A 17594-nucleotide genomic window follows, 5' to 3' on the forward strand; every position below is an offset into this window, starting at 1 on the left:
TTAGGTACACCGAAACGCAAGAGGTGTAATGCCTGTTAGACATATGCTTTGGACTATGCCTATGGTTTAATTAGAGGGAGATGCAGAGGAAAAGATCCAGTGGCATAAAATAAAATGGTTAAATTCATTTTGGATGTGTGTGAGTTTAACAGAACATCTGTGTTTTCTTATATTTAGTTTATTGTGATGTTGGCATGTTTGGGTTCAGTCTAGAGTTCATAAGCTATGTACTATTATTAATGTGCTGTTTTTATTAATTACAATGGTGTTAAACATTGTTTGTTAGTCTCTGCATTTCTTTGTAATCTCAATTTCTACCCAAGCTGTTGCTAAAAATGGACTTAAGGGGATCACTTTATTTAATCCAGTTCAAAATGAATAAGTAAATAAAACCAAAAGTTGCAGAAAGTAATAAACATTTACACTGAAGTGTGCAGTTTTGGGTCCAGTCCTTTGTAAATATTTTCACAGTAACATACTATTTCGTAAAGTATACTTGTTAGAATTTGACGGGGGCACCTTGGGAAAACCTGGATTCAGCAAGGGAGCTGAGAATCGAAAAAGTTTGGGAACCACTGCCATAAGGTAATGTGCCAGGTTCTGTTTTCAAGATAGTTTTTAAGCGATTGTAATATTTTATTTTCAAAATTAAATTTAGCAAATTTGTGAAGCAAGAGTGGGTGATTTACCATTTTATATGCTCTGGGTTAGGTCAGTGAAGAGCCCATATTAAGGAGGCAGTCATTCATATTATTGGGAATGGTGTCTGGCTATATATATTGCAGTCATGGTGTTGAATGCTGTGCAAAAAACATGTTGCTTATGTAAATGATCTATTAGTGTAGGGTTAGGTGCAAGAACAACATGACAGATTGCTAAACTGCTGAGTAGATTAAGGCAACATTATTTCTAGTTAAATAAGAGCATATATAAAACAAAAGTGAGTCATATGTGGGCCTGAAGCCTTATACATAATGTTTTAAGCATTTATGCAGATGACAAAGCCAAAAGACAAGTATTATTGGAGATTTCTAGAACTGATGCAGTTGCTTGAAAAGTTCTGTACGTAATATGCCTGTGAATGTAGCTGTGAACTGGAAAAGTTTTGACTTGCTTAAACTAGTAAAGTAGTGATGCAAATAAGCTAGTTTTGCAGTAGATGCCATTTAGAATGATACAGGAGGTATGGTTCAACATGAAAATAGACTGTTTTAGTCAGGATCATTAACAAGTTCACAAAATGTGATGCACTAGTAAATTAACTGTTAGCAAGAATGTATTGATGAGCCAATCCAGGAATATGTCTGTGACAAAACATGAGTGAAGAAACACATTGTTAAAACATGTTTCATGAAGTCTTTTTATAAGGCACCTTCACTGTGGATATGCACTCTGATAAAGAATTCTCAAGCCATTGACATATTCCCTTGCAAGAGTACATACCTAACAGCAAACTAGAGAAAGAGCTGGTGGCTTGGTGGTAGTCCTCTATGGGGTTGAGTTGCTAATGATTTTAATTTAAGAACATGTAGATTGTTCAGATTATTATTGCTAGTCATCTGAAGTAATTCAGCTGACAAACACACAAGTACAAGGGATTAAGGCGAGGGTGATTACAGAACAGTTTCCCACATTCACACTTGAGTACTGGGCAGTGGTAACTTGTATGGCCCATAATACTGAATGATGTAAGGAGGAGAAACAGTGGCAGCTAAAAATTCATCACCTTTTAATGTGATTGTAATTTGTGTGTTGCACTGCTCAGGGGCGTACCAGAGATTGCACAGGAAAAAGTAGCCATGAAGAGTGTGTCTCGTACAGTTCTTGTTCCACTGCCCAGAGATGTGTACTGCTGCAACTTGCATGCCTAAATACTACAGCTCCCTTTCATCTTTTAGCTCTTGCTTCACCCCCTGATTGCACACAGAATAGGTGCATCAATAGTACCCACTATATATAGTACACTGGTTTTGTTCACACACACTTCTGAATTCCTGGTATCTGCATTACAGAGTACTGTCAGATAAGACATCAGGTAAATCCTGTCCTAAGAATATCATGAAGAATATCATGTTAATGGACTAATAACAGTTGCACTTTGATTCAGATCGGGATGTCACAGAACAGTTTGTCATAGGTTCATAGATTAGTACTAGGCTAACTGTGCTTGTGGACCATTTTAAGCCTAGCCAGTTACCCCATATGATACTCAAACCCTGCACCTTGTGTTTGTAAGGTAAACACCTTAACCATTATGCCAGCTGCCATATGTGTATGTCACCAGGGTTGGGAGCCCAGCTAAAAATGTGACTAAAGTAATGAATGAGGTGGTGACAGGTGGCACACCAAACCTCTCCACTGTGTGCCACAGGCATCTGCTGCTGACTGACTGCCATGGTCACCTTGTCTTGTAACCATGGCAATGATTTGCCATGCATACCTCAGTAGCAGGTATCTGTGACATGCTGTGGACAGGTTTGGTGTACCACCTGTATCACCACCTCATTCGTGGTTACTTGTCACCTTATTTTAATTGGGTTGCCAACCCTGGTATAACATGCATATGGTAAACTGTTTTGTGACGTTCCAACCTGAATCCAAATGCAAATGTTATTAGTGCATTAAAATCGTTATTCTTAGGACAGGTTTTACCCAGTGTCTTATTTGACAGTACTCTGTAATGCAGAAGCCAGGAATTCAGATGTTTGTGTGCAGTAGGAATTCAAACATATTAGATCTGTGCTACCTGTTAAATTGGCAAAGAAAGAACTGTCCAGGCACTGAGAAAGAAGAGCCATAGCAAAAGTTACAAGGATTGTCATCTCATAATTTTGGAGAATAAGAAATGCCCTTCTGCAAGGGTGAGGTGTCTCATCAGCTCAATTTAAACTCAAAGTTGAAAAGCAGATTACCTACTTGAGCTACATTACTGTCTCAGAATTGATATAAAAACAATTAAATGTGGTAACACATTTGCAGAATCAGGAATGATTCTTTCTGCAGAAGCTGGAGAAGAGTGCCAGATTTAATCTCTGGAAACAAGAGTAAGAATACTGATGTCTTTGGAAATTTTGTAGCCTGAAGCTGAAATACTTTCTAGAGTGGCTGAACCAAGGAACTGTGTTCCAGTGGGACATTTGAAAGCTGTGTAGGATTAATTATATTCATCTGTATAAGATATTTTCATCAAAGGTGAGAGAAAATGAATAGCAAGTGTCATAATCAGTACTGATGCAAGAAGAGAGCTTGTCAGATTTTTGATAGTTGTAGAGAAGCTTATGCTGTGCGTTTAATAATAGCTATAGTTAAAAAAAAAAAAAAAAATCACTGTACTAAATGAAAAAGCAGACATTCACAGTGGATTGTTGATTTAAATATTCTAGAGATGTGAATACTTCTAGAGCTGATTTTGATTACAAAGATAAAGGTTGCATTTACCTAGCACATTTACTGTTTGGTAACAAGTGATCTTATCTGAGGTAACAAGCCAGTGGCTTGCCTAGTGCAAAGTTGAGTAATTTAAAATGGTCACTATAGTATAATATTTGTTGCCTTGTGGAATGTGTGTAGTATAAGTATATTTTAGAACTACAAATGTGGAGATCATAGTATCTGCAGTTATGTAGCCTTAAATATGTTAATGCCTAGCTGCAGGCACTTGCATGTCTTGGGTAGACATTCATTGAAGAAGGCAGTCTGAATAGATGTCTCAGTGGCTAGAAGCTCTTCCACTGTGTTTTGATTCAAGAGCATTCTACCACATATAATTCTGACTGTTTCAGGTTACAACTTTCACTGCCTATTATCCAGTTGAACCTCCTACTAAATACTTTACGGAAAGCAGTACTGCACCCACATGCCATTTAGTGGCCCCAGTTTGGGATTTTGCTTTTGTGCTAGAAAAAATACCGTTCTTTGAGCTGCTTCTTTTAGTTGACTCCAGGTATAAATCTAGGAAAACTTTTTTTTCTAGTTGCAGTCATGATGTGAGCCAGAAGGATTTATGAATGTCAAGCATAATTTGTAAAGAGCATTACTCACTTTTCCAAAGCACAAGGTGTCTTTAAGAATAAATACTTCCTTCATGCCTGAGCTCCAAATGTACCTCAAGCCAGCTCATTCAGGTCGCTGTCTTCCCTAAACAAGAAAAGTGGAAAGAATTTTGCATTACACGGATACTCATAAAGGCGGTCTAAAATGTGGAAAGGACGTAACCCTTTAGAACATCTTTTTAGATTTGGATGTTTTATGAAGAATTAGGGTCATTCACTTAATTAGCAAACCATTCCTTTACATATTTCTTATGACAAATACAATTCCTTGATTGAGAACTTTATTGACCATTGCATCAGGTCACTGGCTACCTCTACAGACTTTTTTTTTTTTATAGAAGTCATGTCTGCCTGGAAAATTTGAGGCTGCCACATGGTCATCCATTCGCACCTTTTCCAAACATTGCATATTGGATTTGTAGTCTACTGATAGTATACAGTTTGCTTTGACTGCCTATATTTCATATTTTTAACTAACGAACAGGTGTGCTGCACAACTGGCTCCCAAGCTTAATTCCTTTTTAGTGCTTTGCTTATGATAGGTCTGATGGTCTTATGTACATTTGAGCAGCTTATTTCTTTGTGTAATGGGTTTTCTTTTTTGTTGTGATTTTTTTTTTCTTTTTGTATGGTTTCTGCTTTTTGATATCTTTAGAAATTCACACTCTTTCCTGTAAAGTAGCAGTAACCTTCAGTATTCTCAGACACAACAGATTACAGATGTATTTACAAAGTCTTAAGCAAAACAGTTTTGTCTCCACAAAGGGGGCGATAATTTGTCCTTGTGATAGCCAGGTAATTAAATTAGATTATATTGAAAAAGAACTGTGCAAACTGGATCCAAACAAAGAAGGAGATGGAATTAGTAATAATGACCTGGGAACACTTCAGCAAGAATGTACAGTACCATTATAGCTATTATTTCCCAAGTCATATTGGAGACATGCTTATTAAACCTGTCTTTAAGGGAAAGGGGAGTAGGGACAAATCCAGAGTCATACAGACCCTTAAGTCTACTTTAATGTTGTGGAAAAATAATGGAAAAGGTAATATTGGATAAGTTATTGTCAGAATTGAATAGGCTGGGCACTTGAAACCAAATATCAACATGCATATGTTGAAAATAGATCCATCACCCCTTGTAACATGATGTTCTATAACAATGTAATAGCTATGAATGAAAAATTGTGCTGTGATGTAATTTGTATAGATTTAACTTCAGCATTTGACAAAGTCGTACACAAAACACTGATCAATAAATTAAAACTAGGTATCTATGTACTCTTGATCAGATGGAAAGCTGCATGGCTTCCAAATAGGACATGGCAAGTATCATACAGCAATCGAAGGTGAAATTCTTGGTTAGTCAGGGTGCCCCACAGGGCTGTGTGCTTTACCATTACTTGTTTAGTTTGTGTCTTTCTGACCTAAATCTTATTTGAGGTGTTCTATAGTTTATATGCAGATGACCTGAAATTGGGTAAACTGATTACATGTGTTGCAAATGAGGCATTTCTGCAAAAGAACAGGAATAAAATTGACTATTTGGGTGCAGGAGAATAATATGCTAATAAATACATCAGCAACTAAGCATATGAGGTTTGGGAGTCATAAAAATGAAAGGTGAATATGTAACACAGCACACAATGATTGAAACTGTAGATTCATTTAAGGACTAGGGTATATGGGTCGCTCCAGCTCTGAGTTTCTAATCATATCAACCAATTGGTTAATGATAGTTTTAGAACTATAGGTTATATAAAAAAGATTTGTAAAGTCTAGGAAATCAGAAATGAAGAAGTCATTGTTTGTTAAAGTAGACTCAAATTTGAGTATGGAATAACAATATGGAAACTGTATAAAAAAAGCATTAGTAAACTAGAGAGAGTACATGTGAAAATTTATTATGAAAGACTAAAATATTTGGATTTGTGCAGTCTCTCAATAGATATCTGAGAGAAGATTTTATTCAGGTATGCAGGGCATTTAGTTACAGCTACCTCTGGGAATGTTTGGGTTTGTCTGAAAGTAATAGAGAATCATCAGATAACCTATGTAGAAGATTGTATAGGAATGAGAAGTTTACTTATTGGTTCTCTGAGAGAGCAGCTGATGCATGGAACAGGCTGCCAAATTACATTAAAGTACTAGTTTAGATATTTTTAAGAACCATCTGGTCACTTATTGGAACAAGTGTTTTGATATATTGGCAGGCTAAAAGGGCATTAATTCCTGTGCTTGAAATATTTGTATGTATTTATGTACAAAAGCATTTGTTGAGATGAGTTCTTTCAGCTTATGACAGGCTGCAGGAAAAAACAAAGGTGTGCATTGCACTCACTCTCTCAACCTGGCTGCCAGGGAATGTGTATTATTAAAGACTGTATCTACCCAACCTAGCTCCTTGGCATAGGTGGATAAAAGCCCTTGACTATGCCTTAGGTGACCGGAGTTCATGTAATAGCTCAGGCACTTGTAAGAGCTAATTGGGAGGATGGGAGTTGAGTGGCCACTGCCAGTGATTCAGGCTAGCCAGAAGATACCTAATGGAGTTACCACCTTCTGAGCCTGTACTGTCATGGTGCATCCATACCAGGTACCCAAGGGGAATTGAGCATGCAGAGGTATCCTTGCCCTTGGGAGACAGCAATGGTGCAGTCTGGGTGAGTTGTCACGTAGCTATTTTTAAGTAGGAGAGGGTAGGTTGGCTTACAGGGCCAGCAGGCTTACAGACTTCATAACACCAGACTTTTGCTGGGGAAGGTAATTACCATTCGGGATATCCCATGCAGGAACATTGCATATTCTGTGAATGTTTGGTTCTCCCCTCCCCCTACAGTGAATGGGCCAGTTGAGTGGCAATAGTAGAGCCATTGGTTGAGGACCTGGAGATGTATAAAAAAAACCCCTGCACATTCTCCCACTTCTAGGGACATTCCACTGCCGAAATGTTTAGCTGAAAGACTTGCATCTGTGTACACTCCCACGACCCCACAACATTGGTCCTGTTATTTCTTACCTCACATATCTTGACTACCCTTGTGTATCAGTATTATTTTTTAGGCTTTGTCAGCCGTGTAAAAGGAAAGGGAGGGGGAAGACGAGACTTTAGAAATAACTGTGTTCTGTAATTCTTACTGTTTATAAAGGAATTGAAGCTATGTTGAAACCAGCCTGCTAGTAATTTCTAGGTAATCTTGTGTGATTAAACTATATTTCCAGTAATTTGTTTACAGCTTGAAGACAGTGCAGCTGTAAGAATGTTTTGTTTTTCTTTTTTTTCCCCTTTTCTTTTTATGTTCATATTATCCTCTTAGTGTATTCAGTTTTGTGGACTCAGCAGCAAGATTTTCAGTTAAGTTACCGACATAAATCAGTAAGAAAATAGTCAAACGTTTGTGTTCATCCACTGTGCAAACTGTGGCATTAAATGAGCAGATGCATAGTTATAACGTTATCAGCATTTTCTATTTTTGTTAGGCAAGAACAAGAGAGTTGGAAAGCAGCTAGCTTCACAGAAAATCCTGCAACTGCTTCATCCACATGTGAAAAACTGGGGCTCACTATTACGAATGTACGGCAGGGAGAACAGCAAGATGGTGAAACAGGTAATGTAGAGTTCTACTGGGACTTTCATTAGCTTAAACAATGTAGAAAAAGTGTGTGTGTTGTAGTCTAGAAGTTCAGATGTGCTGAGCTCTGAGTAAGTACCTGGCATGTTAACAGATTGCACAGTGTGCAGTGGTGACATTATGGCTAGAATACAAGTCCTGTGTGTTTCCCAGAAAAGAAACAATAAAATCAATATATTAACAAAAAAAAAAAAAGGAAATGAACGTATAAATGTTTATTCCCATGAAGATGTATTACTTAGTCTTCAGATTTTTGGTTTATTGTACAGAGGTGTGCCTGTGTGTGTGTGCCTGTGTGCCTCTGTGTCTGTAAGATGAACTTTGTCTCAAAAGCAACAGAATTTTGTTTCCTTCTCTTCTGTGAAGTCCAGCCTCAGAAACGTGTTATTAGCTTCTCCGATTTTTCTTATGTGCAGTAATTTACCATTACCTTTGTTACCAGGGTGTTGTCTGCCAGGTTATGAAAGAGCATTTTGCTTACCTGGTAAACAACTTAAAATCTGCTGTCAGTAATTTGCTGTTTTTCAGCCTTTTTGTGCGTTCATTCTCCATTAACTGACTTTATTCTGTTTGGAATTATGGAAAACCCAGAACATCTCCCAGTATTTAGTAGGTGCAGAATGGATGAAAATAATTTTGAATGTAGTGCCAGCTCATTGCACGACACAGACACTGCACCCAAACCTACAGCAGTTTTGGAGAATCAACAGTTTACTTAGTCTTAGATTTTGGAGAAAAACCTGGGCATCCACCACAAATTCATATGGACAACAAAGAACACATGCAGACTGTACACACAAGTCACTCGGGCCAAGAATTGCTTTGAAGAATACGGTACCAGTATTAAGCAGTATTAAACAAGTGATGAGCCTCTGTCATCCCCTAGTAAGTAATTCAGTATTCCATAATGAAGTCTCTGGAGCATTTTTGTGCAATTTATGCACATCATGGGTGATTGCAGTTAAGATGACGTTTACTAATTACAGAAGCTTTTTAAACTTTATTAAACATGGCATTTTTAAAAGAGACATAGACATACACACCGTAATAGAAAAGAACATTTCCACTCCTTATATACATTAGGTTTTCTTTTTATCAGTTTTCATTCACTAACAGTATATAAATTCCTCAGTTCCTGCTTCCCTTAAATATCCATTTTCTTGAACATTATTATGTGTGTGTATTCCTGTAAATTCTATTTATTTCTGTATAATTTGCCGCTTCCCTTTTCTGAAGAACCGACCTACATTTCTTTTATCTCCTTTGTAATCAATTCTTCAGTTACAGTTGATTTAAATTTTGATTTCTCTTGTCTAGTAATTGTGCTTTTTGGCAGCCATTAGCAGTAAACTTAATAAGGCCTTACTATGTTTAGGGAATTCAGGTCCTGTATCCTTTTCAAGATAATAGTTTCTTTAATTATATTGCTGTTAACTGTTACCAGTATTGTTGTTGTATACTTGCTGTCCATTGTTAAATACTCTTCTTCATGTACTAGAAACAATTTTTCTCTTTTTTTGTAAACTGTACATAGTTTTGTAATCGTGGAGCTTTTCTCCCTAGGTCTCCACTGAAAAAGGGCTTTAGCCCAGATGAACTAACCCGGTCAACAAATGTCAAATAAATAATAAATAAATAATTACAACCATTTTCCCACAGCACACCATTTCTGACAAAATATTCTGTGCAGAATTTTGAAATCTGCTAACTTGCAGCATTCCCAAAAAAACATGTTTCCAGTTACCTTTTTCTCATCACACCAGGGAGTTACAGTTTACCGAAGGAAAGAGTCTCTAAAATCTGCTTGAGGTTTAAATGTACCTAAGCATCCACTTCATGCAAAAATCAAAAACCTTCTGGATGCAGTTGCATACATAGGAGCCATACAGATGTCTTCCCATTGTTCCTTTGTAAGTTGCTTTTGCAGTCTGTCTCCCCAGTCTTTTCTAATTTATTTTTTGATTGTTATACTTGTCATGAAATTTTTTTTGTATGCCCTATTAATTATCCATTTTTAACAGCAGATCTGAAGTAGGCAGACTTCATTTGTCTGCAACCTGTGGGTATCTGATCCGACCTCGGATCCGAGCCGGCATTTCAAAAGCTTAGGCTCCGAGCTCCTAGCTCCTCCCTCTTACCCATAACCCCTTGCCAAGCCCTGACTGACCTCAGATTTCGTTTGCCGCTTTCAAGTTGCGACGGATTCTTGAGCTCCTGGCGTTTTTTGGTGCAGATAAGTTATTTGACAGAAAAAGTTTTAAAAATCTCAACTTTTTTCATTTAATTAGTTAGTGTTGAGTGTGTAGGCTTTCCTCTCTCTTTATTTTTAACTTTTCACGGGTTTTTGCGTAGTTTGTGTGTGTGTGTTATTTTAGGCCTATTAGGGCTTATCATGTCTGAAGCCCATAAGGCTGTATTCTCTAAATGTACCGAGTGTGGCCATAAGCTGTCCCCAGCGGATGGCCACACTGCAAGTCATCTTGGGGTTGAACACCTGTCATCTGGTTGTACCATTTGTGCAGGGTTCAACCCCCGAGCTTTGAGGGAGCGGAGGTCGAAGCTGGTGCTGGCGGGACTTCTCCCTCCAGATACCGCTTCGGCTTCTGCCCCTTCTACTCAGCAAGCTGTTGCTGTGGGCTCTCCTCCTCCGGCTGGGACTCAACCTCCCTCTAAGATGCCGGAGGAGAGAGAGTCGTCTAGGGAGAGAGAGAAGGAGAGGCACAGGGAGAGGCACCACAAACGGAGAGCCGAAACCTCCAGTTCGGCTCCTCCATCTGCCGGGCCTCCCTGTGCCTTCTAGCTTTCCTCCTCCTCGGCTCCACTCCCCTCGGTTCTCTCCTGGACCCGAGGAGGAGGAGGCTAGCCCTTCAGCGAGGTCCCCAAGGCGGCTCTCTAGGTCCGCTTCGGTGGCCTCCACCAGATCCACTTTTTCTATGAGTGAAGCAGATATGGACCGGATGATGAGGAAATTCATCCAGGCCCAAATGCAAATGGGAGTGCTCGTAGCCCCCCCCCCAATCCGGGAGGGGCTTCGACCCCTTTTTTCGCCCCCTTGGCTCCTTCTCCGACCCATACCATGGGTTCGGAGCTGTCGGCGCCGGGCAGACTTGGATCCGGGGGTGGGTCGGATCCGATAGGTTGGCGCACCTCGGATCCGTCCCATCCCTTGAGTGCTTCGGGTACTTCGGACCCGACCTCTCGGAGCCGAGGACCGAGCCTCGGATCCGAGGGAGCTGGTGTGTCTTCGGCTCCGTCCAGGTCGGAGCTCACCGGTCTCTCGGATCCGACGGTTTCGGCTCCGGCTCCGATCCGTGCGTCGGATCCGAGTGGGGGTCGGCTCTCGGGGTTTAGAGAAGCTGGCTCCCCCTCGGCCTTCGACGTAGTGGAAAGGGCACTGTTGAGGACATCCGGACCCCCGGTCCCTGCCACGGCTCCATCCCGCACTCCCTTGCAGTTGGGCCAGGCTCCCACCAGCCGGTCCCAGGGACAGCCCGCCTCGATGTCCCAAGTAGTTCCCTTGGAACATCCAGCTGCGGAAGAGGACTCCTCTGACAGCCCCCCCGATGAAGTACCTCGGAAGCGTAAGTGCAAAAGGAGGCACATGGACTCCCCCGAGTCCGTTACCGAAGATACAGACTTGGATGAAGGGGAAGGATCCCCAAGATCACCCCCTGAAGACGTCTCATTTGGAGACATTATGGAAATGTTAAGGATCAGGGGGGGGGGGTGGTCTGCCCCCATGGCTTCCTCAGACGAGTCTGTATTCTTGGAGGCATTCGAGGCAGGCCCATCTACCTCTTGGGTGTCCCCTCCGGCCGACCCTCTGGTGGACCTTATTTCCATCAGAGCGTGGAAGGATCCGGACACCGTTGAGCCTGTTCCCAAGCGTCCTGATCGCATCCTTTCCCCACCGGCGGACCGCACTCACTGGAGCAAGGGCCCCCCAGTAGATGCCATGATGATGCTGCAGCCACTAAGAGGGAATTGGCCCAGGAGAGTCCCTCTATGCATCCTCCGGGCAAGGAGTCCCGCTCGATGGATCGCATCGGGAAGCGAGTTTTCAGTTCAGCAACCTTCTCTTTGAGAGCGCTGAACTATATGGCACACGTCATCAGGATGCAGCGGGATCTGATTAAAGAATACGCTGCATCTCCCCCAGAGTCCATGTCGGGTGAGGATAAGCAGGTATACTCTACCCGAATGGCCACTCTTAGATCGGTCTCTAACACATCTATGCCTTTCTCACGCTACCGAGGGAGCCGCTAGAGCCAGCGGAGCAGGCCTAGTCATGAGGCGGCAGGCCTGGCTCCGCCACTGTGATTTCGCAGAGCCCTTCAAGGCGACTTTCGCGAATGCCCCCTTTGATGGTTCTGCCTTGTTTGGTAAGACTGTTCGCGAAACACTGGTCCAGAGCGAAAAGGACGGGAAGACGCTGTCTGCCGTCGGAGTCCGCTTCTCAGCTCCCCAGAGGTCCTTCTCAAAGAACCAAAAGGGACAGAAGAAGATGTGGTTCCGGAAATCGCAGCAGTCCCAACCTGCTCCGGATAACCAGTCCTCCCGTGGCAGAGGAGGACAGGGAGGTCGCCGTCCTAGAGGCAGGGGGGCTCCTAGAAACTTTGGGTCCAGAGAACCTTTCTCTGAGCGACCCACGCAACAGCCCTGAAGGGTTGCCCGGCTGTCCGTCTCTGGAGGCAGTCGGGGGGCGTTTCTCGAGGCACCTAACTTCTTGGGAGTCCATCACATCAGACCGTTGGGTGCTTCGCGTGATATCCAGAGGTTATACAATTCCCCTGTACAAAGTTCCCAGATCTCGCAGCCTCCCAGATGTTCCACCCGACCAAAGGGAGGCAGCAGCTATCGAAATCAAACAGCTGCTAGAAAAAAGAGCTATCCAGTGCGTCCCCCCCAGATCAAACCGGGTCAGGGTTTTACTCCAGGTTCTTTTTGGTGCCAAAGAAAACGGGGGACTTAAGACCAATCTTAGATCTTTCCCTTCTGAACCTGTCAGTAACCAAGCAGAAGTTCGGATGGTCACCCTTCAATCTATACTCCCCCTCTTGAGGGAGAACGACTGGATGTGCTCCATCGACCTCAAGGACGCGTACTACCACATTCGCATGGACAGGCGGTCCAGGAGGTTTCTTCGCTTCCGGCTGGGAGCCAGTCATTACCAGTTCAGGGTCCTCCCCTTTGGTCTCACCTCAGCCCCCAGGGTGTTCACCAAGGTCCTAGCGGTGGTAGCGGCCCACCTGAGGCTCCAGGGATTACAGGTCTTTCCGTACCTGGACGACTGGCTCCTGACGGCATCATCAAGGCATCTTCTGTGCTCAGCCAGGGACTACTTTCTTCAACTAGCCCCAAGGCTGGGCATCACTGTCAACTGGGAGAAATCTTTACTGCACCCCACACAAGCTATAGATTTCATAGGAGGAAGGCTAAACACCAGGTCAATGCGAGCCTTCCTCACTCCAGACAGAATTGCCAACCTGAAGTGTCATGTAGCAGCGGTCCTGCAACCATCTCCAACTGCAGCTTCGGTCCTGAGGGCCCTAGGTTCAATGGCGGCAGCTATCCCGCTTCTCATTCATGCTCGCTTACGCATGCGGGTTCTTCAATGGACCCTTCAGGTTCAGTGGTCCCCTCTTTGTTCCTCTCTCAACACTCCGATAGCGGTCAGCAAGGCGTGCAGGGATTCCCTTCTTTGGTGGCTTCTTTCTCCGGAGCCCCTGACAGGGAGACCTTTTTGTGCTGCATTTCCCCGAGCCACAGTGACCACGGACGCTTCTTGCCTCGGGTGGGGGGGCATTCTGCGGGAAAGATTGTCCAAGGCACGTGGAACCCCACAGAGACGTCGTTGCATATAAATGTCCTGGAAATGAGGGCGGTGCTCCTAGCGTTGCAAGCACTTCACCACGTTCTTCCTTCAGGGACTATTGCGATTCAGACAGACAACATGTCGGTAGTCTGGTACATCAACAAACAGGGAGGAACCAGGTCTTATCCCCTTTGTCGAGAGGCCATGAGAGTCTGGGAATGGGCAATTTCCACCAAACGCTTTCTGGTAGCAACGCACATTCCGGGAAAATCCAACATCCTTGCGGACAAACTCAGTCGCACCATTCTTTCTCCTCACGAGTGGTCTCTCAATCCTCAGGTAGCGAAGAAGATTTTTGCCGTTTGGGGCAACCCTGTTGTGATCTTTTTGCCTCTCCCTCAAACGCCAAATGCGACAATTTCTTCGCTCTGCTTCCCCCACCAGGGGAATTCCAGAGATGCTCTGGTGCATGCTTGGCCTCCCGGTCTCCTTTATGCCTACCCTCCACTACCTCTGATGCAGAGGCTTCTGCAGAAAGCCAACAGTTTGGGGAGCAGAATGATTCTCATTGCCCCGTTCTGGCCTCGTCAACCCTGGTTCCCCTTTGTATGGTCTCACAAAATCAATCCACCCTGGATTCTGGATCCGATTCCGGATCTCATCTTCCACCCTCTGGGAATTGCGGTTCCCAATCTGCACACCCTGAAATTGACAGCTTGGCTGCTCCAGTTCCATCCTTGATTAGGACTCCCGGTATCTCATCACCGGTCAAGGCCATCTTAGTGGCAGCTCATAAACCTTCCACCAGGCAGGTTTATCGGAGTAAATGGAAGAGATTCTCTATTTGGGCGGTACAGAGAACTTTGGATCCTTTCTCAGCACCTATGTCAGCAGTGCTGGATTTTTTAACAGACCTCTTTCATCAAGGGGCAAGTTCTTCCACGATTAAGGTACAATTGGCAGCCATCTCGCATTATCACATTGGTCATGAGACAGCTCCCCTCATAACGGTGAAATTATGCAAAACCTTTCTCAAAGGGATTTTTTTGTTGAGGCCTCCAGTCAAGGAGGTTGTACCACCTTGGGACTTATCGTTAGTTCTGCAAGCCCTTACTGCTCCTCCCTTCGAGCCTGCAGCTTCTACAGATCTAAAGTACCTTTCATGGAAGACTGCCTTCTTGGTAGCTATCACTTCAGCCAGAAGAGTGTCTGAGCTTCAGGCTCTATGCGTCAAGCCGCCTTACCTTTCTTTCTTTCCTGATAGGGTGTGCCTCAGGACCAATCCATCTTTTCTTCCGAAGGTCTCTTCTGAATCTAATATTAACCAATCAATCAATTTACCTGTGTTTTTTCCCAAGTACTCAAACAAAGGAGAATACAAATTGCATTCCTTGGATGTTCATAGACAATTACGTTTTTATGTTCACAGAACAGCTGGTCACAGGAAATCAGATCAGCTGTTCATCTCCTTTGCTAAATTTGCTTTGGGTAAAGCAGTCTCTAAAGTCACACTATCTAGGTGGATTGCTAATTGTATTCTGCAGGCTTATGACACTTCAGGTAGACCTGCTCCTCAAGGGTTACGGCTCATTCTACTAGGGCAGTCTCCACGTCAGCCGCCTTTAAGTCACGTGTTTCATTGGATGATATCTGCGCGGCAGCTACTTGGGCCTCGCCTCATACTTTTATTTCTCATTACAAGGTGGATGTTGTTTCCAGAGGAAGAGCATCCTTTGGCTCAGCGGTGCTCCGAAACATCCTTCCATGACGGCCGCCCAAGATTCAGGTAGCTGGGGACTCTGTCCCACAGGTTGCAGACAAATGAAGTCTGCCTACTTCAGATTTAGAAGTTATGTACTCACCATAACGTTCCATCTGAGTAGGTGACTTCATTTGGATGCAACCATCCCCCCCTCCATCCCCCTGACCTTTATAGAGCGAGTATTTATGCTGTTTTCGTGTACTGTAGTCAGTATTTTTGAGGCAAACTCAATCTGAGGTCAGTCAGGGCTTGGCAAGGGGTTATGGGTAAGAGGGAGGAGCTAGGAGCTCGGAGCCTAAGCTTTTGAAATGCCGGCTCAGATCCGAGGTCGGATCCGATACCCACAGGTTGCATCCAAATGAAGTCACCTACTCAGATGGAACGTTATGGTGAGTACATAACTTCTAATTTTTGTTTAAGATTCAACTAAAAATCAACCAGATCTGGCCTTTCTCTTAGCTCTCTCCTGATGCTTTCTCTTTGCCTTACTGTGTTAAAAACACCTGGTAGGGAAGGCAGTCTCCAACCTGCAGTCCAAATTCTGCTTGATCTCATCTGACTCCCTCTCTCCACTGTTATGTGCTCCCTGTACCTTGGTTCCTTTGGTAGTTTTCCCAGGCAAAGTGTAGCCCCTTTTGCCTATTTTCTCTGCCCTTACTTGCAGTTCTATCCCTATTAGCAAAATGTAATTTCTCCATCCCCAAGTTGGCATAGATTTTAGAAAAATTTCTGCTACCTTATGGATGGTAATGTTCTGTGTGTTTTTTTTTAAACACCTTTATTGAATTATCTTTTGTGGCATGGGCAAATTAACATTTATACAAAAGTAATTAAAGTATTATATTAAACATTACGGGTTGGGAGGGTAGCCTAATGGTTAAGGTGTTTGCCTTACAAACACAAGGTGCAGGGTTTGAGTCTCACAAGGGATAATTGGCTAAGCTTAAAATGGCTCGCAAGGGCAGTTAGCTTAGTAAGAATCTATGAATCTATATATATATATATATATATATATATATATATCTATAGGGTCTATATTTCCTCGAAGAGGCGTTCCATTGAAAGCCTCTTCATCGACCCTAAAACAGCGAACTTTCAAAATATCGAACCTCCACATAAGTGATTTCTTTCCCTTGGAAAGAAATCACTTGCCCTACAAACACTAACAAATACCCACAAGCACTACAAATACCCCCCAATGTGGGGGCTGTGCCCCCCCAAATAAATATACCAAATCCAGGATTGCACTAGAGCAGGGAAAATGGCAAACTGACAAGGATGGTAAAGAGATTCCTTTCCCAAGGAAAGAAATCGCTTATGTCGACATTCGATGTTTTCAAATTTCACGGTTTCAAGTTCGATATGCCTCTTCGAGGAAGTAATAGGAATCCTATATATATATATATATATATATATATATTTCATATCACCTAAGCTATGTTACGTAAATGATTCAATTCCTGCCCTTTTTTTTAAACAAGAAACATCTTTATTAAACCTAAGCTATGTTACGTAAATGATTCAATTCCTGCCCTTTTTTTAAACAAGAAACATCTTTATTAAACCATTTCATAGGTTCATAGATAGGTACTGGCAATTAGCCCTAGGGCCTATATAAGCGTAGCCAAAAAGGCACCCTGGGTTTCACCACCCAAGAAAATTATTTTCCTGTGCCCCTGTTGAGCAGAGCCACAGAAGTGATCCCTGGGGTGAATTTCCTATTTCCCATCCAATCAAGATTTTTCTTGGAGTGCTAATGAGGAGCTCTGTTTGACACAGATTGGTAGTCTGTTCCAGAGTATGGGAAGTCTCTGGGTCAGGAATCTATCCCTCCAGCATGTTGTGTTTATTGTGATGACAAGGTTTAGGTCCTAGAGCATGTAGCTCGGAGAGATTGGGATTTCTTTGACATAAGCAGTCATGCATTTATATAAATGAAAAAACATACAGAGACAATCCTAGTTGCAAGCATTTTACATCGCAAACCATACTGACACTTCCAGTTGTAAACATTGTACATCACTTATCTACCCAGTCATTTTCAGTCAGACATGACAAAGCTCATTTAAGTTCTGCCTTCCTTTAAACCACATTCCTGTTCCCACAATTCCCAGTTTTTCCAATGTAGTTTGTTCCTACCCTTTTCTAAAGATCTCAGTTCCACTTTTAATCTGTTAGTATATTCATGACTTCTAGTATAGTTGGTTTAATTTTTGATTTCCATTTTCTAGTAATTCCTTTTTTGGCAGCCCCCATAATTCGAGATAGCAAGGCCTTACCCATGTCTAGGCAATTCCAATTCTGTATCACAGCTCAGAAAAATCATCTCCCTT

General features: G+C 42.7%; 1 protein-coding gene across 1 annotated transcript in view; it reads left to right on the top strand.

The window, feature by feature from the left end:
- DGCR8 (DGCR8 microprocessor complex subunit) overlaps positions 1-17594 on the top strand; it is a gene marked incomplete in the record, with an annotated part of 1139047 nt that overhangs the window by 816716 nt on the left and 304737 nt on the right. Inside the window, 1 exon segment of the mRNA XM_044068709.1 lies at positions 7533-7660. Coding sequence (XP_043924644.1) covers positions 7533-7660 — 128 coding nt within the window.

Source organism: Protopterus annectens, chromosome 4.part0 (genome assembly GCF_019279795.1).
Source record: "Protopterus annectens isolate FY-2018-M chromosome 4.part0, PAN1.0, whole genome shotgun sequence".
Classification (NCBI taxonomy): domain Eukaryota; kingdom Metazoa; phylum Chordata; order Ceratodontiformes; family Protopteridae; genus Protopterus; species Protopterus annectens.